The following is a 26371-nucleotide window of genomic DNA, read 5'->3' on the forward strand; positions in this document are numbered from 1 at the left end:
TCATAAGATAACCCCTTCATTCCAGGAACCAGTTGAGTGAACTTACCCTGCACTGCTAATGCAATTATATCCTTTCTTAAATAAAGAAATCAAAGCTATATGCAGTAGTCCCTGAAATGGTCGCACCAACACCCTGTACAAATGTAGCAAAACCTTCCTATTTTTACTTTACACCCCCTTGCAATAAATTACAACTTCCCATTTACCTTACTAATCACTTGCTATATCCTGCATACAAACTTTTTGCGATTCATGTACCAGAACACCCAGGTACCTCTGTACCTTAGAGTTCTGCAATTTCTCTCCATTTAAATAGTATGCCAGAGAGGGTGAGAAAGGACATAATACCGCCATGAGCTTGGGTGGGATGGTGGCAGACCCAGCATGGGTTTGACTGGAAGAAAAAGAGAGCCTGTTGGTTTTGTTCTCGTGCTTGCAACCTCGATTTTAAACAACTTGTGCCTACTTTTGGAACATTGACCTAATATCTAGGGCCAGATTTTTGCTACTGAGGTGGATAGCTTGAGTTGAGAAATTTCCTGACTTGCCAGACGTGGCTCGGTTAAAAAGTACCCCAATAAGTGCAATTTTTGCTCTGGGGGTGGCGGATGCGGAATTGAATTGGGCCCGCCAGATCTGGAAGCAGAAGACCTCATGGAGTGGTGGAGCGGGCAAGTGACTGCCAAGGTGGGCTGCTCAAACGTTCCGCATCGGTTCTCTGGGACTTTGTCCAGGTTGTTTCAGAAGCTTTTGGGCCTTCTAGCCCTCACCTATTGCCCATGGCCCCTCATACCCTCCATGCAAACTCATGCCCATCACTCACTCCCCGGGGCCCCTCATTACCTCCGTGCCAACTCCAGAGCCACTCATCCAATATTGACCATGGGCAGACCTTGGAGCCAAGTTGATCTGAAAGAAATAAACTTCTAACAAACTAATGCAGCTGTCAGACCTACATGATAGTGAAAAAAGCTCCCACTCGTAAAACCCGTTCAAAACTTTGAAGTCTCTTTATTCAGATGCACATCAAAGACAGCTAATCCTTTAATAGCCTCTCTAAACTGTCAATCAAACTATGAACTCTGAACCCCCTGCTGAGATAATTATAGTTTTTGAAACTCAGCCAAGTAATCATAATGATAGCCCTTGGGGAAGTATCAACAAAGAGCTCTATTGAAACTTCATGACCAGATGCTACTGTTCTTTTTCTAACCAGCAGCAGATGGCCTGTAAAGCAAAGCAGCCCAACAGGATTTTTTTTAAGGTATACAGACCTTATCCATACTTCAAGATCATTTACGTTTACTCCATCAATTTATGACTCCTACACTGAGGGTAAGATCTTTGGAACAGCCGAAATGGGGTCTGTTTGAACTTGGAACCAAGCTCCAGTGGCCCTCCTGAGTTTGGATTTCCCTCCTCTGTGAATCACGCCCTGCCGCCTTCCCCACCTGGCAAAAGTTGGATTTGCCTGAAATGGGGATGGGACTTGTGCATTTGGGTCCCGCTTTCCATTCTTAGTCTTTCCGACCCTGCAAAAATCCAGCCCCTAATGCCTATTCTGTAATGTTCCATTGATATAGCTGGTTGATTTCTGCAGCCTCAGTATACAGCAATGATTTGCAGCAGCTAACTTTTTTTGCATTCTGTTTTGTAATTTCATCTACAGGCCAGGTCTTGAACTCTTCTTCCTTGCCTCCAGTTCCCAGCCTTTGGCTCATGACTCCCTTACAGTGGCAGAGCCAGTGCCCAGTTTTTGACATCCACCATCTCTTTCTGCCACCCCATCACTTTTACGTTGACTAATTTTGTATGACAGTACTCAGCCAAAACTGATTCCAAATAATTTATCTCACTCCCAATCACTTGCTGTTTTGTACGAAGTGAACAACAGGGCACTGGAGGATATTGTGGTTCAGCTATGCTCTGTTGAGCCAACCAAATCTGGACTTTAACACCCACTCCCCCCTTCCTCCTGCCCATTGCACCAATCTTTTGACCCCTCCAACTGAGAGTGGGATGGTGGATTTATCTAGTCTTCCTGATCTGTATAGTCCAGTTACTAACCAGATAAAATAACTGAGAATCAATGAACCAAACACAATATCAAAAATGAACTTTTTCTGAGGAAACTGCACACAAATGAGCACCACACAGAAATAATTTTTCATTTATGATTGCAGTACAGCCACTTCTAAAATTGGCACTACATCACTGGGTGAACTTGCACATCAGGCACTTAAATGTGTGCTGTCAAATGCAACCAGTACAAACAGTTTGAAATGCAGCAAATTTCCATAGACAAATGGAGCCATTTATACTGGTTAAAAAGACATGACAAAATTTGTTTAAAAAGTAATAGACTTTTTCAGGTTCAGTTGATATTTATAAATTTTGCAGTTTCATGCTCTTGAATTATAGCTGATGATGGATAGCTCCCAGATAACCATTGTCCTCTATTCAAATTTTGTAATTAGCATGGAGCAAGTGAACAATCTACGTGAAATTCAAGCCATGCGCAGACTGAGTTTACATCCTAATATTCTTCAGTTACATGAAGTGAGCTAGTAAGTATTGTTCATTGATGCATATTGTAATTAAATATATTTCTAAACAATATTTATAGATCTGTTTTATTCTTGCAGTTGATTTGAATTTTGCCTGTTAAGCAAAATGTCTGAATCTGAGAAATGCTTTGTATTTTTAGGATACATGGTTCCAATACTCACCAACACTATATAAATAGTCTCCTTTTAATGCTGTAAAACATTTTGAATATTTATTTTTATACTGTGTGTTATGGCATGGCTGATGGCAAATGGCGAGCTGCCCAAATCCCAAAGGGAAACTTGAAACAGCTGCCAAAACAGCTTTTGCAATTTGCACAGTATGAGGAAAGGTTCTGAAATCAGAAAATGATGTCCCCGACCACTTGTGATGATTCTATACTAGAGTAAATGTTTATTAAAAGAATAAAGCAAAAAAACCAATTACATTTAAACACAAGAATGGCTTCACATAGTAAAATGTACTTTAAAACAGTTCCACAAGATCTTAACTACCCTCAGAGCTAACCTTCTCCTTTTCTGTTCAGCAACTATCCTTATAGATTTTCAAAATCTATAGAATTCCAGTAGTTTTTACCACACAGTGCCTTTTCTCCTTGGGGTGTCCTCTGAGGCTGATAGCAACTGGTTCCCTCGGTCTGCCTTTTCACACAATGTTCTGGGAGTTCTGACCAGCTATCCTGTTGTCTTCTGGGAGACCTAAGCATCTATCCCCTCATAGGCTTCAATATTTCCTTAAATGCGTTCCTTCCCTTTGATCTCTCTATCATCATAACCAGTCTCTTTAGAAATGCTTTCTTCCCAGACTTATCACTTGTTCTTTACTTTAGCTCTTAGGTTTTTTAAAAAAAGTAAACTTACCCTATTTTTACCTTATTTACTTACACCTTTTTACAACCTGCATATATCCCCCTTTGAACTAAAACAACTCAATTCAAATCTACTCCTGTTATTGCTTTATGTAAAACTCTGATTGAAGTATCTCTTGGTTTATTAACATATTAAAACCACTTCTTACTGTTGGCTTTAGACTCTAGCAGTCATTCTGGTTCTTACTCCAACTACCATAAGACGTAGGAGCAGAAGTAGGCCATTTAACCTATTGAGTCTGCTCCACTATTCAGTGAGATCATGGCTGATCTGATAATCCTCAAATCCGCTCTCCTGCCTTTTCTCCATAACCCTTGATTCCCTTGCTGATTAGAAATCTGTCTATCTCAGCCTTGAATATACTTAACGACCCAGCCTCTATAGCCCTCTGCGGTAAAGAATTCCACAGATTGACTACCCTCTGAAAGAAGAAATTCCTCCTCATCTTTGTCTTTAATGGTGATCCCTTACTCTGAAATTACGCCCTCTGGTCCTAGTCTCTCCCACGAGGGGAAACAACCTCTCAGCATATACCCTGTCAATCCCCCTAAGAATCTTATATGTTTCAATAAGGTCACCTCTCATTCTTCTAAACTCCAATGAGTACAGGCCCAACCTACTCAACCTCTCCTCATAAGGAAATCCCTCCATACCCAGGATCAACCTAGTGAACCTTCTCTGGACTGCCTCCAATGCCAGTATATCTTTCCTGAGATAAGGGGAAAGGGGACCAAAACTGTTCACTGTATTCTAGGTGTGGTCTAACTAGTGCCTTGTATAGTTTTAGCAAGACTCCCCTCTTTTCATACTCCATTCTCTTTGAAATAAAGGCCAACATTCCATTTGCCTTGCCTATTACCTGCTGAACTTGTATGCTAGCTTTTTGGGATTCATGCACGAGGACCCCCAAATCCCTCTGTGCTGCAGCTTTCTGCAGTCTTTCTCCATTTAAATAATATTCAGCTCCTCTATTCTTCCTGCCAAAGTGCATAACCTCACATTTTCCCATATTATATTCCATCTGCCACATTTTTGCCCACTTACTTAACCTGTCTATACACCTCTTTCCCTCTTTAGACTCTTTGTATCATCCTCACCACTTGCCTTCCCATCTATTTTCATGTCATCCACAAAATTGGTGATGGTACATTCACTTCCCTCATCCAAGTCATTAATATATATTGTAAATAATTGTGGCCCCAGCACTGATCCCTGTGGCACTCCACTAGTTATAGGTTGCCATCCTGAAAAAGCCCGCCTTATCCCAACTCTCTGTCTTCTATTAGTTAGCCAATCCTCTGTCCACTCTGGGTATCATTATCTAAGTAAGAGCCAGAGTGACTGCTAGAGTCTAAAGCCAAAGTGGTTTTGATATGTTAATGAACCAAGAGGAACTTCAATCAGAGTTTTACATAAAGCAATAACAGGAGTAGATTTGAATTGAGTTGTTTCAGTTCAAAGGGGGATATATGCAGGTTGTAAAAAGGTGTAAGTAAATAAGGTAAAAACAAAGGCTCCTCGCTCTCCCCGCTCGTTTTTAAAACGAAGGCTCCTCGCTCTCCCCGCTCGTTTTTAAAACGAAGGCTCCTCGCTCTCCCCGCTCGTTTTTAAAACGAAGGCTCCTCGCTCTCCCCGCTCGTTTTTAAAATGAAGGCTCCTCGCTCTCCCCGCTCGTTTTTAAAACGAAGGCTCCTCGCTCTCCCCGCGCTTCTTAAAAATGCATATTGAGGGGAGGCAATGGCATAGTGGTATTATCACTGGGCTAGTAATCCAGAGACCCCGGGTAATGCTCTGGGGACCCGGTTCGAATCCCGCCATGCAGGTGGTGGAACTTGACATCAATAAAAAGCTGGAATAATGAGTCTAATGATAATCATGAAATCATTGCCAATTGTTGTAAAAATCCATCTGGTTCACTAATGTCCTTTAGAGAGGTCTGGCCTACATGTGACTCCAGACCCACAGCAATGTGACTCGTAAATAAATGTGGCCTAGCCATGAATGAATAAAAAACAGTGCATAACAGTACATAATAAATATGACAGGGTTATTAACAGAATAAAAATATTACAATTTCTTCTTTTCTTGACGAGTGACTGTTTATTGTTGTTATTGCATGCATATTTTTCGACTTTCTGGTCAATGGATAGAATCTTTATTCCATTGTTTTCTTGCTCAAAGCTACAGTATATAGAATGATATTCTAGCAAAGAAACTCAACTCATTTTTTAATGAGCTTTTATTGTAGAAAATCTTTAAAATGCTAAATATACAAGAGATTTACTGTTTACACTACGCTGCTAACTGTAATAAATATTTCTATTCGTGGCCACATTTTTGTCTCAGTGAATTTTTTCCCTCTCTTCTCATGAAGGCATTGACTGCTTGCTGGAGTTCTGTTTTCCCAACACTAATCATCTCCAGTTTCTTATGAACTGGCCATTATTTATGTTTCAGCTTTGACTGCGGACACTAGCAGGTTATTTGTCGACCAAAGAGCAGAGAGTTGGTTGGGAAGAGGAGACAGGCAATCAGAGCCAATTCTGATCTTTAGGAACATAGGAAATAGGAGCAGGAGTAGACCAATCGGCACCTCGAACCTGCTCCACCATTTAACGAGATCACAGCTGATTGTCTACCTCAGTGGCATTTTCCCACATAATTCCCATATCCCTTGATATCTTTAATATCTAGAAGTCTATCGATCTCTGTCTTGGATATACTCATAACTGAGCCCCTACAGCCTTCTGAGTTAGAGAATTCCAAAGATTCACCACCCTCTGAATGAAGAAGTTCTCCTGATCTCAGTCCTAAATGGCCTACCCCTTATTCTGAGACTGTGTTCCCTGGTTCTAGACCCCTCAGAAAATATCCTTCCTGCATCTACCCTGTTGAGCCCTGTAAGAATTTTGTATGCTTCAATGAGATCACCTCTCATTCTTCTAAACTCTACAGAATATAAGCCCAGCCTTCTGAATCTTTCCTCTTAGAAGAATTCCCCCATGCCAGGAATCGGTCTGGTGAACCTACAGGCGGAACTTTCCCAGATTTGCACTAAGTGCAGTAGCGGGTGGGTAAAACTATGTTTTACCCGCTGGCCGCGATGGCAGGTTTTCATGCCGTATCATCCCAGACCCGCCTCGTTGATTATGCATTTCCAGGAAACACGCCATTTCCATGGTGGGCGGGCTCTCACTCACCCTCCCGCCATCACCCCACTGTTAAATCACGCTGGCCGCCATGTTTAAAAGGCAGCTGCCAGCACACTGCTCATCGCTACCAGTTCACCATGGCCAGCAAAGGAAAAAAGACTCCAGCACCCCCCCCACCAGTTTAATGACGGGTCCCTCGAGCCACTACTGGATGCCGTGGAAGCCCGCTGGGATGTCCTGTACCCCCACTCTGGCCTCAGGATGGGCAGTAACGTGATCAATCAGGCTTGGGAGGCAGTGGTCAGCGCCAACACCCTTCAGAAGAGGACAGCCACCCAGTGCCGCAAGAGGATGAATGATGATCTCCGTTCCACCAGGGTAAGCCACTCTTTTCATCACTGTCAATGCGCACACATCCATAGGGCCCTCACTTACTGCCAGTTCAAGGGACATCACCATTCAATCTCTCACACACACCTTCATTGTCCTCAGTCCATCCATGGGACTACCCACCACCCGCATAGGCCAAGCACATTTATCATCTGGCCCGGCAAGCATCCTGCTTACACTTTGTCCAGCTCTATCCATGCAGGACAAGCTGGCTGAGAGAGAGAGAGAGGTAGCAGACCAGTGGCGGAATGCCCGAAATCAAGGTCCACACGGACTTTGAAAACAGAGCCATCCAGCTGGCTGGCAAGAATCTGGACCAGTCCTGTGCTTACGGTGAGGTTGGCGCTGTTCTACCAAGTGAGGATCCAGCAGTGCAACATCCATCATGCAACCATGCCGTAAGTGATGTGTCCTCTTTCATAGGCCACTGCCACGGACTAATTATGTCTCCTTGCTTTCGCAGGCACATCTGCCAAACAGCCGACAAAATCCATGACCCAGGGCCTCCAAACAAGCCTCGAAGAAACCGCCGAAGTGGAATCTGAAGGCACCCACCCTGAAGTCCCATCACGGTGCTCACCCACACCTTCCACCAGCGCAGAGACACAGAACTCGGTGGGACCTAGCATTAGAAGAGACACAGGATCCCAACCTGGTGAGCACATCACACTGTCTGATCCATAGCAGGCGGCGGCAGGGGACTTCCCAGGTCTCTGGCATTAGGAGGACTGCTGGAGGTCACAAATCTGCTGAGTGCGAGTCAGATGACGAACCTCTGGACTCGGTTATGTCATAGTTGCTGGAGCTACAAAGGCAAGCTCGGGAAAACCAGGAAGGGATGTCCACTGCACTCCTCAGATTGCAAGGCATGATGGAGGAGTCCATCCACCTTCAGGCTGAGGTGATAGCACCGGCATGCCAACGCACCAAGGTCAACATTGGTAGGATGGCAGCCGCCATGGAGACCTTGGTCCAGGACGTTGCTCCTGTATTGCTGTGTGGGCTCAACTCCATCGCTGACGCCATAGTTGGCCTACAAAAGTGTGCATGCGAGAGTGGTGCAGGGCAGTTCGGTCTCACTCCAGCTACCCCTCTCCCTCAAGGAGTCAGTCAGGGGCCCACGGGCACCCATAGGGAGGAGAATCAGCAGGTGCATGCTCCTGGCCCATCCGCCCAGGTGACTTTGTGAGTGACCGGCCCATCTGAATCCCCTCTTCTTGTGACCTCAGCAGCTCCAGCTTCACAGGCCGTGGAGAGTGCCACTGCCACACAGCAGGACCCTGAAAGCAGTCCGGGGCCTCCACATCTCAGTCCTCCAGAGGATGCCCGCCAAAGTCATCACAGACAGGGCGTCGCAGTTAGCAAGCTGCCTCCACCTCTGCTGTAGATGTTTGGGGAGCACCAAGATGTAGAGGCAGGGTTAGGACAGTTAAGGAGAATTAGTTGCACAGACTGTGCACAGGTGTTAATTACTTGTGCATACTGTTCACCATTATCAATAAACTCTCAAGCATGTCTCCCTGCCTATGGCTCCTTGTTCTGATGAGCAGCGTGCTTGTCACTCATGTGAAACCTTTCTGCACAAGATAAAGGCAGGTGTCTCAGTCCAGGGCTTCTTCCCTGTGTTCTGTCCAGCCTTCAGACCAAAGTGATGATGTGGCCGCACACTCCCTGGAAACACTACTGATGCCTGCACCTTGGCGGTGCTTGTCACTGCTGTCAAAATGTAGTGGGCAGGCGCTTCAGAGCCCTCATTCTCTCGATGTGCTCTCAGCACCTTTAAGGGACTCGGGCCCCCATCTCTTCAGCATCTATGACCACTGATGCTGTGCTCCAGCTCCTGAAGGGATCAGGTGCTGAAGGCTGACAAAGCATCAGATGCTTCTAAAGTTTCTTGGCTGCCTCTCTATCACATGATCCTGATCACGGAGCGCAAGCGAGCTGCCCTCAGCCAGACAGGAGTCAGACATTCTCAGAGGCTATGTGAAGATTTATGGAATGTCTTCACTGCATGTTGTTGTCATCCTCCTGCGATCAAGCGACTATTAGGGTATCCACTGCATCGCCATGATAGGAGCATTCTCAAAGAGGGTATTTGCGTTGCCACGAATCAGACTGGAGAAAAACGTTCACAAATGTGCGTTGAGGATCTATGGGGTCACCTCACTGCATGTCGTCATCATCTCCACAAATCTAGCAGCTATGAGGGCCTCCGAGTGCACCTGCCTTGTCTAGCCAGTGCGAGGGCCTCGCCCCTGTCATCGTCGCCTCCGAGGACCTCCTCGCCCTCATCCTCGTCGGCTCCCTGCTCATCAGAGGAGATGTGCAGCTCAGGTTGTAAAGGGCGCAGCAGATGACGACAATGCGTGACACCCTCTGCAGACTGTATTGCAGGGCTCCACCAGACCGGTCCAGGCACCAGAACCTTATCTTCAGCATCCCAATGGTCTGCTCCACCAAGTTGCAAGTTGCAGCATGAGCCTTGCTATACCATCGCTCTGCTGCAGTCTGAGGCAGCCGCACAGGTGTCATCAGCCACGGTCTCTGTGGGTAGCTCTTGTCCCCGGTAGAGCCACCCCTGCAGCTTCTGTGGACCCTTCAGTTTTTGGAGGGATCGAATCGTCTATTAATAACTTCGCAGCAAACTCGAGATAGGGTTAATTTATTTAAAACAAACAAAAAAAAGCATTAAAGGGGTTTGCACGCATCCCCTGGTGCATTCACATAATAAAAGAGGGATAAAAGACAAAGGTACAGGGTAAAGACCACAGACAAAATAAGAATTATTGTTTCACGTGAGTTCTGGGTCCAGAATCAAAAGTGCAATGGTGTATTCCTTCAGAGAGGTAAGCCAGCTGGAACTGATGCAGGGTGATCCACTTTTCCAGTAGCGCTGATTTCTACGATGGGAGAAGTACGTAGGGATGAATCAGTCTTGCAGTAGGCACTGGTGCCGAAGTTCAGATATTCCAGTAGAAAACAGTGTGATTGAGGGCCAGGCAGTTTAAACCTGTTTCTGCTGCTGCTTTGTTGATGGGAGATGGCAGACTGCCTGGATTCAACTCCACAAGGCAATATTACAGGTTCTAGCAGATTGGGGGGTCATGTGACATAACTCCCATTTCTTTCCTTTGGTTTGGACAAAAGATGTAGGTAGATCCCTGGTCTGGATTTTTGAGATGGTTAATGTTGCATCCATTAATAAGTTTCAACGGTTTCAGGGCCCCTCTGTCCTCGCAGGCATATTGTCTCCATTGGCCAGAGGGGAAATGGCAGTTCCTTGTTGCATTTTTGTTTTGTGGTTTAAACCCGGGACTGAGCTTCACAAGGACATTGTCCGGTCCTGGGATTTGGGAAGGTTAAGTGACTAGGGAGGATTCGAAATTCATCTGCATGGGGAAGTCTATTCGGTGCTAGAGTTCTGACTTCCCTCTGTTGGGGGTCAGGCATTCCAACCTTCTGATTAAGCATTCTCAAAAGGGTCTGGGGGATTTACAGAGTGGTTAGCACTCAGGGTGAGTAATGTTCAAGCTTCTGTGGGCAATCTGCAGGGGAATGCTGGACATTTCACTTAGTGGGTGCCCAGCCCTAGGATCATAGGGCTGAGCTACTTTTGTCCAGCTTAACTCTTGCCTGTCCACTTGTGATAATCTGTGGGTTTATCTGTTTGGACCCAGAGACTGGCTCACCCTTTCTTGGCCAGTTTGGGAAGTTTTCTGGTCCATATTTAAATTTGCCATAAAGGTACTGGCCAGACCAATAAATGGCTTCCATGCTGGGACCTTTGGCTTTGGAGGGGGTACTTTGCCAACTTGTTCCATGTTCCTTGGAACTTTTCTGCCCTCAAGTGGAGCTGCTGATCCTGCTACACGCTCTTGTGGCTTTTCAACTGAGGGAGGCATCTCACACCCTTTCTGCACATTGGTTTGGAAACTCCCTTTGTCCCTATTTAATATCGGAAGGAAGGTTTCTGCTAGTCATACTTCAGGCAAGTCCTTACCCTTTTCCTTTTCGGGCTTAATAATCTGCCTTCCTTCAGGCTGTCTGCTCTGATGGCTGCATCTCTAGCTGTGAGGATTCTCTGCTCCTCTAGGTGTATTTGCAGGTTGGAGGGTAGTCAATTTTATCTTATTTTCGATCTTTTTTCCCACCACTGTCCCCTCCTCCCACCCCACCCCCACTACGGCCATTTGTCACTTGTTCATGTTGCTCTTTCCAGAGTGCTTACTCTTGTCCTACTATTACCACATTCTGCTTTCTGACCTTAATGCCACGATCAGCATCTCCTTTACCCAGTATCACTACCATTAACATCCCTTTGTCCTTTTGTTCATGCCATCTCTGTCAATCTCTCTTTTGCCTCCACCTATCGCTGGCCTTCTATCCAGCTTCACCTGCTCCACTCCCCCTTAAACAGTATAAATTTCATCACATTTTTACTTCTCTTTAACTCTGAAGAAGTCATACGGGCTCGAGACGTTAACTCTTTCTCTCCACAGATGCTGTTAGACCTGCTGAGTTTTTCCAGCATTTTCTGTTTTTGTTTCAGACTTCCAGCATATGCAGTATTTTGCTTTTATCTTAATATATATTCTTGAGATGGTTAATGTTGCAGTCATTAATAAGTTTGTGGTTTCAGGGCCACAGATGTATTGTCTCCGTTGGCCAGAGCTCTGCCTTAGAAATGTAAAGGGGCTTTGTGCATTTCCTTGGAATTTGACTTCTGCAGTCATGGGGGCATTAGTGCCTCTTTAGACAAAATTAGATCCTTGCTGTTTTTTTGAAAGCTAAGAATTCCTTTTGTGTGAGCCGTAGCTAATCAGGCTGCAGTCAGTGTAAAACCTTTGTCCATTTAAAAAAGAAAATATGAAGTAGCTAGGGTGATATAGATATATATATATATATTTTCCTTCATGTCTTCTGGGCATGAAAATACACAAATCCTCTTGCAATAAAGGCCAACAAACCATTTGCTTTCCTAATTGCTTGCTGCACTTGCATGTTAGCTTTCAGTGACTAATAAACAAGGACACCCAGGTCCCTTTGGGCATCAACACTTCTCAATCTCTCATCACTTAAGAAATACTCTGCATTTCTGTTTTTCCTGCCAAAATGCATAACTTCATACATTATATTCCACCTGCCATGTTCTTTCCCACTCACTTAGCCTGTCTAAATCCCCTTGAAGCCTCTTTGCATACTTCTCATAACTTGCATTCCTACTTCGTTTTGTGTCACCAGTAAACTTGGAAATTTTACATTTGGTCCCCACATCCAAATTATTGGTATGGATTGCGAATAGCTGGGGCCCAAACACTAATCCTTGCAATACCCCACTAGTCACAGCCTGCCAACCTAAAAATGACCCGTTATTCCTACTCTGTTTTCTGTCCGTTAACCAATTCTCAATCTATGCCTGCATATTACCACTCATCCCATGTGCTCTAATTTTGCTTACTAAGCCCTCATGTGGGACTTCATCGAAAGTCTTCTGAAAATTCAAATGCACTACATCTACTGATTCCCCCTTATCTATTCTGCTAGTCACATCCTCAAAACTTCTAACAGGTTTGTCAAACATGATTTCCCTTTCATAAATCCGTGTCCATGCTCATGTACTTTCGACATTAACAATTGGGAACTGAGTTGACCTTCCCCTCCCTAACTCAGAACACTGCCAATTAAAATACCAGCTGAATTAGCACAGACCAGACTCATCCACATTAAGTTGCACCTGCCACAGGTATTCCCACTCTGCTAACTTACCTTTGTCTTCCTGAAATCCTGTTCAATCCTTGCCAAATCATCAATGCTTGTGTCTTCAAGTATAGGAAACACAAAATTCTAGATCATCAGTGTATACTGAGAATAGAACTGACGCCAGGCGTATATCATTTCCAACCTTTCACCATTTATCCCTTCTTTCTTTTCTGTCTGTTAGCCATGCTGCTACATTTCCTCATATCGTATATCTGAATTTTTCGAACAAAATCTCGTCAGACACTTTATCAAACATTTCCTGAAAATCCATATATATTAGATCTCTGCAATTACTTGCCCAAATGTTTCCCCTATGGCAGTTTGAATTAAGCATTTTGATAATGTAGTTAGCTGATATTATTTTGTAACATTTATTTTTGTCTTGTAATGCTAATTTATTGTTGTAAGAATTTTGGCATTTTTTTCAAAACTCAGAATCTCACGAATGATGTATATGGCCTAATCCTGCTCCTGTGTTCCTATGGTATAAGTATGCGCAGGATCAGTATCCTGTCCGTGTATTTGTGTGCATGATGGCACTTCAACTTTTGGACCAGAATACTAATATTACCCACACCAATTCCTGTCAACATGAGGAGTAGAACTTATTCTTCTTCTTTTCTCTTCCCACACCTAGTGGGTCATGAGGCAGACAAAGCATGTGCTTATGTCTGTTTCCATGGCTAGTTTTTCCTGGAACAGGTTGTTAGTCTGTCGCTAGAGGCTATAGCTTGGGGGTGCCACTCTGCATCAGGATTGCTGATCAGAAGACTCTCCTGCTCTTACTGCCTGCCATAGGCATATTGGAAGGATTTACAGGTTATTAATCCACCTGTTTGGCAATGTTGTGAATGTTCCCTCTGTGGCCATCTGGTTCTGGAGTGGAACTTGAATCCAGAATTCCTGGTTCAAAGATAGGGATGTTACCACTGCACCACAAGATCTCCCCTGAACTTATTAGTAGAAGCTAATATGTTTTTTAAAAATGGTAGTACTGATGTGTGTCGCTATATACAATGGATTCTATAACACACTCAACTTCAGGTGTAACTAATGGAATGTTCAATTCTGCAGGCACTGCGAAGAGTGGCAATTCCTGGTAAATCTATCCTTTTTTTCCTTCTGTCAATTTTCTAACCTCTCCTTGTGTGAAGTTCTTGCCGAGGTACTGGTTCCATTGGTAGTAACACTGTTCAGTATCCAGCTAGTTTTAATGTGTGAAATTAAACAGTGAGTGTTGACAGACTATTTGATCATTGATGCTACGAGAAAATAGAATAGTTTTTATTTTATTTCACATAGTGTTCTAAAATAGTTTGTGTTAAAATGGAAGCTTTCTTTGCCAAATTTGAAAATAGAAGCTAGAAAATGCGTTGTCTGTAGGACTTAGACTGGGTTGAATAATCTGGAAATTATTCAGGATACAAGTGCTTCTGGATTCTAATAATATACATAATCAGAAACGTGAGCAGCTCCTCCTTTTTATGATGTACAATATCCTCTATTAAAGGTCTACAAAAGACTTTTATCCAAATGCCCTGTTGCTTGTCAAATTGTGCAAGGTATATGTTCTTAAAATTGTCTATTGTTAACTGATACTATTACTATTATGAAGCTTTGCATGCTCAGTTTCATGCTGTCTTACTGCTTCTATATATTAGTCAACCTGTAAATTAAGCTTGTTTTAGCCTGTGTGCCTTGGTCTGATGAAAAAGATGTAAGTGGTCAGCATCCCAAGTGATTTCCACAATTAGAGAAAATTATTAATCCTGAGCTTGCTTTCCTATTGATCGTAAATTTTAATTGACAAAAGAGGCTATCTGCTAATGGAAACCATCTTTTTTGGCTGTGATCATAAGAATAAAATGCTGAGAGGAAGTCCAAGCTATAACAACAGCATCATTGTGTCCATATTTATGCTGTACAACAGAGGTTGTTGAAAATCAATCATAAGCCGGAAGCCTAACCAATTTCCTGCTCATAACCCAGGGGTACTGAGGTCAACTGCAGTGCCTCAGTTATTGTTACAAGTGAAATTGGCTAACTCAGTACTTTCCAAAATTGGAATGTGAGAACTTTCAGGAGTGTTTGTTGATCAGTATTTTACTTAATCAACCAGCTGATCACAAAGTATTTAAAGAGGAGGTAGATAGGTTTTTGAAATATTGGGGAGTTGAGGGCTATGAGAAGCTGGCATGAAAGAGGAGTTGAGGCCTGGGGCAGATCAGCCATGAATGGTGGGGCAGGCTTGAGGGGCCAAATGGCCTACTCCTCCTATTTCTTATGTTCTTATGTACGTCACAGAACCCTTTGGTAATAAAATCAAATATATAATTGCAGCATTAAGTGGAAACTTTGAGAACTGTAGGCTATGGAAAGGAGAAAAAAAAATGGCCAGCAGTTTGAGAAGATTTTAAGAGCCGCACTAGTTATCAGGTTGAAAGTGAATGGAATGCATATGCTGCCTGGTCTGGACCTACAGTGGGAAACCTGCTCCTTTTTAACTGCAGAGGCTTATTAACATTCCGCTAACATTACAGGAAAAGTCTGCATAGTTGACGACCCTGCTAAACAAGCTGTTACTTACCTGTCTTGTGTATTTTTGCATCAACGGCTGTGCGTTCATGCTAATGTCTCCAGTAGAACTCTGGAAGTATCTGGAGGCAAAAAAGTTGAGAGTGTTGGTGGCTTTGACAGCTGTTGACTTGGTGTAGTAATCAGGTCCACCTGGTAGCCGGTCTTGTTCCAACAGGCTGCAAATATGTCACTACTTGATGTGACGCTCTGGGTCTCCTGAGATACTGGTGTTTCAACCTGTTAAGGAAGCTGATCCTCCGCCTATAGACCATGTGTGCTTGGCATGGTCTCCTGTGAGCTGCACGTTTCTGCCGATCCCCTCTCTGCTTTAGAGCTGCAGGCCTGTGAGCTGTTCCTGCTGATGCCAGCCATCTTGGTCATCCTCTGAGGTCCAAAGTAACACAGCATAAACAGCAGCCATGCTGATGTAGTAGATCAGAGCTCCAAAGTGCTGAGCAAACATAGAAACCTCGAAAATGCGGATGACATCTCCAAAGTTGTAAGAGTAAACTTTCAACACAAGTAAGATGAACAAAGCCTTTTAGACAAGGAGGCAAGAAAGCATCTGTGAGATGTCAGCTTATTGGCTTGTCATGTACTCCGTCCCCTTAATTGCCATTGTGTTCTCACTTTACTTTCACTAGCGAGATCCAGGGATCGCAGGATGCCTGTGGATCTACAGTTACATCGCAAAAGCCATGGTAATATTGTTGTAATTAAGCAATTAACATATTGAAATTGACAACCTGACTCTCTGAAGGGGTTGCATGCAAGTAGCCTAGTGTGCTGGAGTTAAATGCGGAAACCAGTGGGTTAGAACCAGCTTTCAATGCACTTGTGTTTTTGCAGGACTTAATCCAGCATGCAAACCCCCCCCCACACACACACCCATATTAAAATTCCCTCCATCCTTTCCGTCTGCAGTAACTGAGTTATTTTGTTTTACATTTAAATCAGTAATGCATCATCATGAGTGCGGTATAACACATCTAATCTTTGACTCATCTGACCATTTGAGATGTTTAATTGAGGTTTTTAATTCTCTTGTCTTTTATTCTTTACAAAATACACTTATTAACATTAGTATTCTTCCTTGCATGTTGTTTCCTGCATTGTGCATGAGGTATGGCTTGGAGGCAGATCGATAATTTTGACTGTTTTGACTAGAAGTAGGTGACTAAAGGAATGCCACTGTTGAGCCAGTCACAAGGAAGTGCAAAAGAGTTGCAGGATTGCTCATCAACCAGGTGTCTCTCTTTTTTTTGAATAAAAAAATACTGCACTCATGTTCTCAAAACTTTAAAACAAAAACTGGAAATAGTCAGGATTTAGAAAACATCTTTGGCAAAACCAGTTCTTGTTTCAGGTCTTAAAACCCTTCCTCGAGATATTATGAGCAGATGATGGAAAGGAGGTGATTAAATGACAGACGGGACTTTTCACAGGAGGATTAATGAGAGAAATCAAACATGTATATGTAGACTTAAGTGTAGGAGACATGATTGGGAAATTTGCAGATGACACAAAAATTGGCCATGTAGTTGATGGTGAAGAGAATAGCTGTTGACTCCAGAATGACATCAATGGTTTGGCTGAATGGGCGCAGAAGTGACAAATGGAATTCACTCTGGAAAAGTGTGGCGTAATGCATTCAGGAAGGGCAAACAAGGCAGGGGAATACTCAATAAACGAGAAGTTATTGAGAGGAGTTGAGGAAGTGAGACCTTGGAGTGCATGTCCACAGGTCCTTGAAGGTGGCAGGACAGGTGGACAAGGTGGTCAGGAAAGCATATAGAATGCTTTCCTTTATTGGACGAGGTATTGAATACAAAAGCAGGGACATAATGACAGAACTGTATAAAATGCTGGTTAGGCCACAGCTGGAACTGTACAGTTCTGATCACCACATTACAGGAAGGACATAATTGCTCTGAAGAGAGCGCAGAGGAGATTTACAAGAATGTTGCCAGGGCTTGAAAATTGCAGCTATGAAGAGAGATTGGATAGGCTAGAGTTGTTTTCCTTAGAACAGTGGCGACTATGGGGTGACCTAATTGAGGTGTACAAAATTATGAGGGGTCTAGATAGGGTAGACAGGAAAGACTTGTTTCCCCTAGCTGAGGGGTCAATTACCAGGGGGCATAGATTTAAGGTGATTGGTAGAAGGATTAGAGGGGAGATGAGGAAAAACATTTTCACCCAGAGGGTGGTTGGCATCTGGAATTCACTACCTGAGTTGGTGATTGAGGCTGAAAAGCTCAACTCATTTAAAAGGTACCTGGATCTGCACCTGAAGTGCTGTAACCTGCAAGGCTACCAACCCAGGTGCTGCAAAGTGGCATTAAAATGAGCGGCTAGTTTCTTGCCGGCGCAAACGCGATGGGCTGAATGGCCTTTTTCTGCACTGTAACTTTTCTCTGGTTCTATGGTATATGAAGCAAAAAATATGTGAATAGCTGGTGGGATAAGTAGAAAAGGAAGCAAAAAATTGTCAAGGGTTCTCCAAGGTCGCACCAATAGTGCTCTGGGGTAGTCTGCACCCTTGGTATTGGCCTGCTTTATTCTTTCTTCCACCAGACACCCAGAGCACTGAAGCCTGTACTACCTTGCTGGTTTTTTATGTTTCCTTTCCTAAGTATCTTGCCTTAGCTATTCACAAACTCCCTTTGTTGTGTATTTGTCTTTATTTCTTTGTCTGTCATTATGTTCTCCTATTATCTCCTGCTAATTTCACATTTGCCATTTAACACTCTCCTGTTCTCCACTCAAGAACTTCACAGATTACTCTATTTCTTTACCCTTCCACATATTGATATTCTGTTCCTTTTTAAATTCTGTGCATCTATATTTCAGTCATGAGGAAGGATTTTAAGATGTGAAACATTGACTGCCTTCTGTTTTTTCACAGATGGTGCCCAACCTGCTGAGTATTTGTTCTCTTTTACTGTGTTGATACCTATAGCCTTCCTTCTGAATATATATGTAAAACACTTTATTTTTAACTGTGCACCAGTTTCTCCATCAAATTATTGCTGGTGTGATAATTGAGATTCAGTGAAGGTCTGTGAATCTTTAAACACTCAGCCACAATGTAACACAAGTTGCACTTAATTTTAATTTTGTAATGAGTTTAAAGTCGAAAATGGAGCACTTGAGGAAAAAACACATTTTAAAATTAGGTCCATAACTTTTCTTTAATTAAAGAATGTTAATGTTTTTCCATGACATCTGAATAAATGTAACTAACTGGTTTTGTTCCTCCTTGTCTGTTTCTTTCCAGTGATAAGAAGTCTGGGTCTCTTGCTCTAATATGTGAACTAATGGACATGAATATCTATGAACTTATACGAGGCCAGTACTATTATATTGTCTGACTTTTAATAAATTGCTTGTTGCTTATATCTTGTTCAATAATAGAAAAGTTATATCCAAGTTATCTTCTATGCCATAACTGTTTCTAAATGATTTCTGGAATATGAGCATCACTGGTATGGCTAGCATTTATCGCCCATTCCTAATTTCCTTTGAGAAGTGAGTAGTGAGCCACCTTCTCGAACTGCTGCAGTCCTTGTGGCTAGGTAGTACAGCCATTGTGCTGTTAGGGAGGGAGTTCTAGGATATTGACTCAGCGACAGTGAAGAAACAGCGATTTCCAGGTCAGGATGGTATGTGACTTGGAGACGAACTTGCAGGTGATGGTGTTCCTGTGCGCCTGCTGCACCTATTCTTCTAGGCGGTAGAGGTCACAGGTTTGGAAGGTACTGCCGAAGGAGCTTTGGCTCCTTTGTAGATGGTACTGCTGCCACTGTGTGCTGGTGGTAGAGGGTGTAAATATTTAAGATGGTGGATGGGGTGCGCATCAAACAGGCTGCATTTTCCTGGATTGTGTCAAGGTTCTTGAGTGTTGTTGGAGCTGCACACCTCCAGGTAAATGGAGAGTATTCCTCGCACTCCTGACTTGTGTGTTGTAGATGGTGGAAAGGCTTTGCAGAGTCAGGAAATGAGTTACCCACTGTAGACTTCCCAGCTTCTTAATCTTCTCTTGTAACCACAGTATTTATATGGCTGGTCCATATAAATGTCTGGTCAATGCTAGCCTCCCCTGGATGTTAGTGGAGGATTCAACGATGGTAATGCTGTGAACGTCTTGGAGAAGTGGTTAGATTCTGTCTTGTTGGAGGTGGTCATTGCTTGCCACTTATGTGGTGTGAATGTTACTTGCCACTTGTTAGCCCAAGCCTGAATGTTGGATCTTGCTGCATGTGTGCACAAACTACTTCAGTATCTGAAGGGTTGCAAATGGTACTGAACACTATGCAATCATTAGCAAACATCCCGCTTTTAACCTTGTGACCTTGTGCTGAAAGGACAATCACGGATGAACAGCTGAAAATAGTTGGGCTTAGGTCGCTACCCTGAGGAACTCCTGCAGAGAAGTACTGGGACTGAGACAATTTGCCTCCAGAACTATAACCATTTTCCTTTGTGCAAGGAATGACTACTGCAAAACTCATAACACTTTAAGAAAGAATTAGCTAGAGAAATAGTGTAATTGAGAAGCTTGTATATCTATATAATTAAAAACCTTGTGCTAGAAGTTGGATTTTTAGAAACCATGCCATTTTTTTGGGGGCAGACAGATTGTGAATTGTGACCCCTGCACCTATTACCATGGAGGTAGGCAGCACTCATGTTTCTTCCCAGTTGTTTAAATGAGGCTTTAAATTTAAATGATTGTAGTGTTGGTCTGAACATGCTGATGTCTGCCTGAGCACTCAGCCGGGAACTGAACAGTGTTCAGAGATCACATGGTGCAGATGGCCTGCTCTTCTTTAAGGTTGTCTGTCCCTCTTAGAGGGAACTGTATTGAATCACAGAAGGCTGTTGCTGAATATTATTGCTGCAATTCTAAACAAGGAAAATAGGACACCAGGGGAGAGAGAAGGCTTCCAGATTCATGGATATGGCGCTTGGTGATGGTGGATAGGAGGAGAGAAGCCATGTTTTCACAGAGACCAGGAGGCTATCAATGACCACACCCAGAAGGGAAAGGGAGCTGTTGGCGAGAGAGGTCAGTTCTCAGAGCCTGCCCCCGAGGACCTGGTAACAGTGTCACAAAAAGTGCAGTAACCTCATGTGAGTGGTCAAAGTCAGTGAGCAGTGCGAGAGGTTGGTGTAGATGTCACGTGAAGATGCACTCAATGTACTACACCTCCACCACTCTCCCATCAGCAATTCCTGGCATCTAGGATTCAGGCCTAACATCCAGATACGCCACCTCACCTCACACACACACACATGCAAATGATGCCAACTTCACACCCAACTCCTGCTGCTGCTGCTACATACTTCCTGTTATTCAACTCTAACAGGCATGTCACCCAAACAAGGTGCAACAGAATCACAAATGCTTCTCTCTTCCTGGAGGAGAAGGTGGCCCGAAACAAGTGGGAGCAGAGCAGAACCATTGAAGCCAAAGATGCTGCATCTCTTGAGCCCTGTGGAGGAGATGGTTCCCTGCATCATGTGGCGGGCTGTGACAGAGACTGTGACATCCAGTGTCGCTGACAAGATTGAGGATATATTACTACCTTATGTCCCTTCTCAACTTCTAGCTCGCCCTCATCCTGCTGTCTGGAATGATAACTAAACTGTAGATGGGTGTGACCGTGGGTCTCTTGCTTTCTACCCCCCTTCCCACCTTCCGCTTTCTGATATCCTGCTCTTAGATGCCCAAACACTGTCACCAGCCTAGCCACAGCGGCCCAAGAGGAAGAGAGAGATTAACAGCACAGCACTGATATGAACATATTAAATTGGAACAGAAGTAGGCCATTTGGCCTTCGAACCTGCTCCACCATTCAATAAGATCATGGTTGATCTGTTTGCATTTTGAGTTCTACATTTCGTTCTACCCCCAACAACCTTTGGTTCCCTTGCCTAACAAGAATCTGTTTATCTCTGCCTTAAAAATATCTTCAATGCCTTTTGAGGCAGGGAGTTCCAAAATCACACAACCCTCTGAGAGAAAAAACTTTTCCTCATCTCTGTCCTATAGGGGAAACCCCTATTTTTAAAACAGTGCCCCCTAGTTCTGGATTCACCCACAAGAGGAAATGTCCTTTCCACTTCCACCTTGTCAAGACCATTCAGGACCTTATATACTTCAATCAAGTCACTCCTCACTCTTCTAAACTCCAGTGGAAACAAACCCAGCCTGTCCAACCTATCCTCATAAGACAACCTGTTCATTCCAGGTATCAATCTAGTAAACCTCCTCTGAATTGCCTCCAATGCATTTACACCCTTCCTTAAATAAGGAGACCAAAACCGCACATTATATTCGAGTGTGGTCCCACCAATGCCCTGTATAATTGTCCCTTTGCTTGATCTGACAGTTCTAGCCACCAGCTCAGCAATGCATGTTTCTGAGAGTCTAGTATAGAGTTGGAATCTGCATGTAGTGGTAAGGCACTGAGCATGAATGGGCTACAGTCCAGGAGGATAGGACAGTCCATATGCCAGCTCCCCAGAGGGCGTTGTTGCAGATGAGTTCTGCTACAGGGGATTCAGATGAGGACATGGATGGGTCAGCATAAAGGAAATCGCTAATGAGGATGCATACCAAAATACTTAGTGTGTTGGTTGGCCTGCAGGCAGCCTCCTGTCACTGTTCAGGAGTCCTTGCCAGGCCCTTTAAATAATGCTGGTGTTGGGCCTCTTCTGCAGCTAAATGCACATTCTTTAGTGAGTGACGAGCAAATATTTTGAGTGGACATGTCTCATGGTCCCCGTTTACAAATAGATTGTCAAATCAGCCGGTTAAGCTGACTGCTGTCATGACAACACTGGTGTGGAGGCTTCTTGTTCGCGCAGGGGATGCTTGCATAAGTGCACTTTCCAACATGTGGGCAATGGATCTCTGGCCTCTCGAGCACCATCTCCACCGATGTTACGAATCTGAATTTGGTGCCCATTTTTGTCTGTACAGACTTACTGGGCTGAATTTTCTCGCCTTGTGGAGGTGGGGGTGGGGGTGGCCAGGAAAATAGAGGGAGACCATGTAGGCAGGTTCCGCACTGGCTAGCAAATTTCCCAGGAGTAGCTGGGAAGCAGGTATGAGAGCCTGCTGGCTGGCGAAGGGTATCCAGTTGAAGTTGTTGAGATCATTAACAGCAACTTTGCACATGGATTTGAATTTTGTAGAAGGCGCACAGTTGCCATGGAGCTTCAGCGACTCGTCAACTTAAATGAGGAGAGAGCACAGCGAGGGATGATTATTGCCTCTAACTGACAGGCACTAAGTTGTGCAGCATTTCCAAGCAGGAAGACTCTGTGCTGTGATTGGAAGGGACTATACTTTAAAGGGATCGTTGATGGAAGGACTGCTGTGGAAGTCAGTGACTGAGGTTTTCTCCCAGGATCCCTGCAGCAAGCCCAGGCAAGGCTGGGGATGGGGTGTGACACCCATTGAAGGTTGAAGGCTACAAATGGAGATTGGTCTCCTGCACTCAGAATTTGTCTCCTTCAGTCAGGAGGAGAATGAGGGACGGAAACTTAAGTCACATGGGAACGGGCTGCAGTGGGCAGAGGAGCATCAACAGCATGATGCTGTGTTGGCACATGCATGTGGAGGGCACAAAGTGGTAGTAAGGCAGTCAGATGCCTGAAGAAGGTGATACCCAGCTAACAGGATCTAGAAACAATGGTTTAGCTTCATGGACCTGTTGGAGCACCAGTATCTCAGACTGCATTTATCAAGACAGTTGATCACTGATCTATAGAGGTGTTGTTGAGGCCTCTGGAATGCAGTGGGCATATATTGCCTATGGCTATGAAGGTGACTGTCATGCTCAACTTTTTCGCCATAGGGTCATTTCGGAGATTGGCTGGGGACATTGGTGGGATCTCGCAATCTGTGGCACACCATTGCATCAGGCAGGTGATGGATGCCTTATTTGTGATGGCAGGGGAGTCATGAAGGTTCTGGACCAATCATGCAAATCAGGTTGGGAGAACAAACGGCTTTGGAACCATGACAGGATTCCCTTAAGTCCAGGGGGTCATGCACTACACGTATCTGGCCATCAAGGCCTAATGCTTTCATCTACCGGAAGGGGTTCCACTCACTCAATCTGCAGATCATGCAACTACTACAAAAGGATCCTGCCAGTATGGAGCAGGTTCATGGGAAGCAGCCATGACTCTTCATTCTGAGAGAGTCCCAGATGTCTCAGTTGTTCACTGCACCAGAAAACCTTCAGGGATGGATCCTATGTGACAAGGGATATCCATTGAGGGCATGGCTGCTCTCACCAGTGTGGAACCCCAACACCATGGCAGAAGAAATATACAACCGCAGTTAGCTAACTAATCGGCTGACCATTGAGCAGGCAATTGGCCTTCAGAGGTTTAAACCGCTCTGGGGAAGCTAGTCAATATGGCCCCTCAAGGGTCTCCTGTATCGTGGTGGTGTGCTGTGCTTTGGACAAGCACTTCTGCGGTGGTTGCACATTGAGTGCAACCCCTTCCTGTAGACAAAAGCACCTGGCTGCCTTAATGGCAGTGAAAGGCCCAAAGGTCAGAGGGAATCTTGCCATTGCACCAACCTGTCACAGCAGGGAAGAGTTGAACTGGTGCAGGATGATTCTCTTGAGCGTGTCACTGTCTGTGAGGATGAGGAGAAGCAGCGCTAGACCTAGCGGACAATGGCTATGCACAGGAGGTGTCAATGACTCCTTCATCCCAACTAGATTCAGCCAAGAATTCCCAAGCTGCCACTGGACCAGAGCCAGTCTCCATGGATGCCCTGGTGGCCTGTGATGCCGTGGCAATGTCACAGCCCCATCTCAAGTCCATGCATTCTAGCCCTACAATCACTGCTCTGCCTTGGATGGGCTTCAGCTCCAGGGGGAGTAAGAAGCATATGAGATCTTGAAGTAATGCATAAGCGTATGTTGAGGTGAACAGATCAAAAACAAACTGCCATACATGAAATGAAAGCAACCCCACGAGACCCCTTGTGCAACTCGATGCGATTACACATTTGCTTCCGGGCGCTTCTATGTTGTACTTGACCTTAAGCTGGAGCTGATGTGGGGACAGGCTGCTGGCCTTGCTGTTCCCATTTGTTAGATGCCTGTGGCATTTGAATTCTGGTTTCCAGAACATTTGAGTTGGTAGGCACAGGCTTGGCCACCTGTATCTGTGCAGGGGTAGTCTCATTCATTGGCACTAGAAGCAGCATTTGTGCCATGGTCAGAGGAGCTGAGGGGCCATTGTGAAAGCTGGGGGTGGGTATGGGATGTGCCTTGAGCAGAGCCCCCATTGGGCCATTCATCCCTTGATCTTTTCATGGTCCACCTGCACTCCCCTGCTTGCCAGGAGTGGACCACCACCTGGCAAGGGGTCCATGCATCTCTGACCTATCACATCAATCCAGGGTTTGTCATTGCTCAAAGTTGACACACATTGTGAAGGCCCTTTCATTCCTCCATCAAAGACTTGGTGGCCTGCTGCATTTGGTTCTCCGTGAGGGTCGCCACTCTCGCAGTGGAGATAAGCCAGAGACATGGCAGTATTTATGGCATGGATGGACCCCTGCATCATGTGCACATGGGAGTGAACAGTCTCTGGAAACTCTTGATGAATGTCCACATGTTTCCTGCTGCTCTATAAGCACCCACTTCGCTGATGACCCATAAGGCTCAGCATCTGCGTGGCGTTGAGCATTGCTGAGCCTGTCCTCATTCCTCCGATGGGAACTGGCTGCAGGTGTCACTGTCTCCATCACCCACTTCTCTGTGCTGTGCTCACCGACTGGTGCATTCTAATCGTGTGTCATGTCCCATCAATGTGAGTGTCTGTGCTGGTAAAGGGTGCACTGGACTGATGTGATGAGGATTCCTTCTCTGAGGTCTCTGCTGCCTTTGATGCCCTCTGCTGTGCTGCCTCCACAACTGGCCCTGTGAGAGATGCAAGAGCGCAGTTAACAACATCCCTTTGCTTCCCCTTTCTCTTGACTGTACATTCTTCTAAGCTTCATATGGTCATCATGGGGACCACACAGGCCCCACTGAAAAGATAACTGAGGATTTGCGACTGCAGCCATCGCATCTCTCACTTTCTCTGCACTCCACACCTGCCTTACCTTCTGAAAAAGTCTGGCTTTCTGTCAATATCCATTGTCGCCATCTCTGCATTATCATTGCGAGGGAGGGCACACCACCACCTTCCCTGCACCCTTGCATTATGAACTCTCATTTCCTGCAATGGCATAAGACAGTGTGACACAACTGCACTGCCTCCCTGATGGTCATAAGGCTGCGCCACTTTCAGGGGCCATTATTGCAGCACTGGGAGGCTGGCTGTGTGTGTTCATCTATGCTTGGCACTGCATCAAGCACTGATGATTGGCCATGGTCCTCTGGAATGACACTACCCTCTCTTGATGCACACATTCATCCTTGTTGAGTCCCTGTTGGTTGTTCATGTTGCTGCACGTCACGCCATCAGGTTATATATACAGGCCTACCAGGACATTGAAGCTCTTCTGGCATGATGCCGTGGCTGCTCAGTTTTTCGGTGTTTTGTGAGGCTGCCTGTTCTCTTTCTCCTGTCCCCGAGGAATAATATCTCTCTGCTTTCCTGCATCTCCAGGGAGGCATCTCCTGAAATACGGAGCGACCATTCCTTACATTCCAGTCACCCCTCCACACACTGACTTATGTTGCACTCCTTCTTCAGCTTTTTCTGTATGCAACCAGTACGAAAGCTGCAGACTGGCCTTTAAAGATGGCACCCTCAAGCTCAGTGCCAGCGCTAACTCCTGCCCACCACCTCTTATTGCTCACTTCTTTGTAGGCATGCTGTTAACTGATCTCATTGTGCAAGACACTTACAGAAGCCCCAATCCATCCACATGTCCCCGGAATGACTCCAGTTTCAGGATCTTGAGCCATTTGGCAAAATCATGTGCATGCCAACAATTTTTCAATTAAAAATATCTATGCCTGTATTTATAATGGGAGATGTTTATGTAAACTTAAATATTTA

General features: G+C 44.7%; 2 protein-coding genes across 2 annotated transcripts in view; one reads left to right on the forward strand and one right to left on the reverse strand.

Annotated features, from left to right (window-relative positions):
- The window catches only part of nemf (nuclear export mediator factor), a 212832-nt gene that overhangs the window by 133982 nt on the left and 52479 nt on the right, over nt 1-26371 (reverse strand). The gene's annotated exons all lie outside the window — the stretch shown is intronic.
- mok (MOK protein kinase) overlaps nt 1-26371 on the forward strand; it is a 118257-nt gene that overhangs the window by 1746 nt on the left and 90140 nt on the right. The window contains exons 3-5 of the mRNA XM_078562360.1: nt 1220-1264; nt 2478-2567; nt 18597-18667. Of these exons, the coding sequence (XP_078418486.1) occupies nt 1220-1264; nt 2478-2567; nt 18597-18667 (206 nt within the window). The remainder of the gene's footprint in view (nt 1-1219; nt 1265-2477; nt 2568-18596; nt 18668-26371) is intronic.

Source organism: Cetorhinus maximus, chromosome 18 (genome assembly GCF_964194155.1).
Source record: "Cetorhinus maximus chromosome 18, sCetMax3.hap1.1, whole genome shotgun sequence".
NCBI classification, from domain to species: domain Eukaryota; kingdom Metazoa; phylum Chordata; class Chondrichthyes; order Lamniformes; family Cetorhinidae; genus Cetorhinus; species Cetorhinus maximus.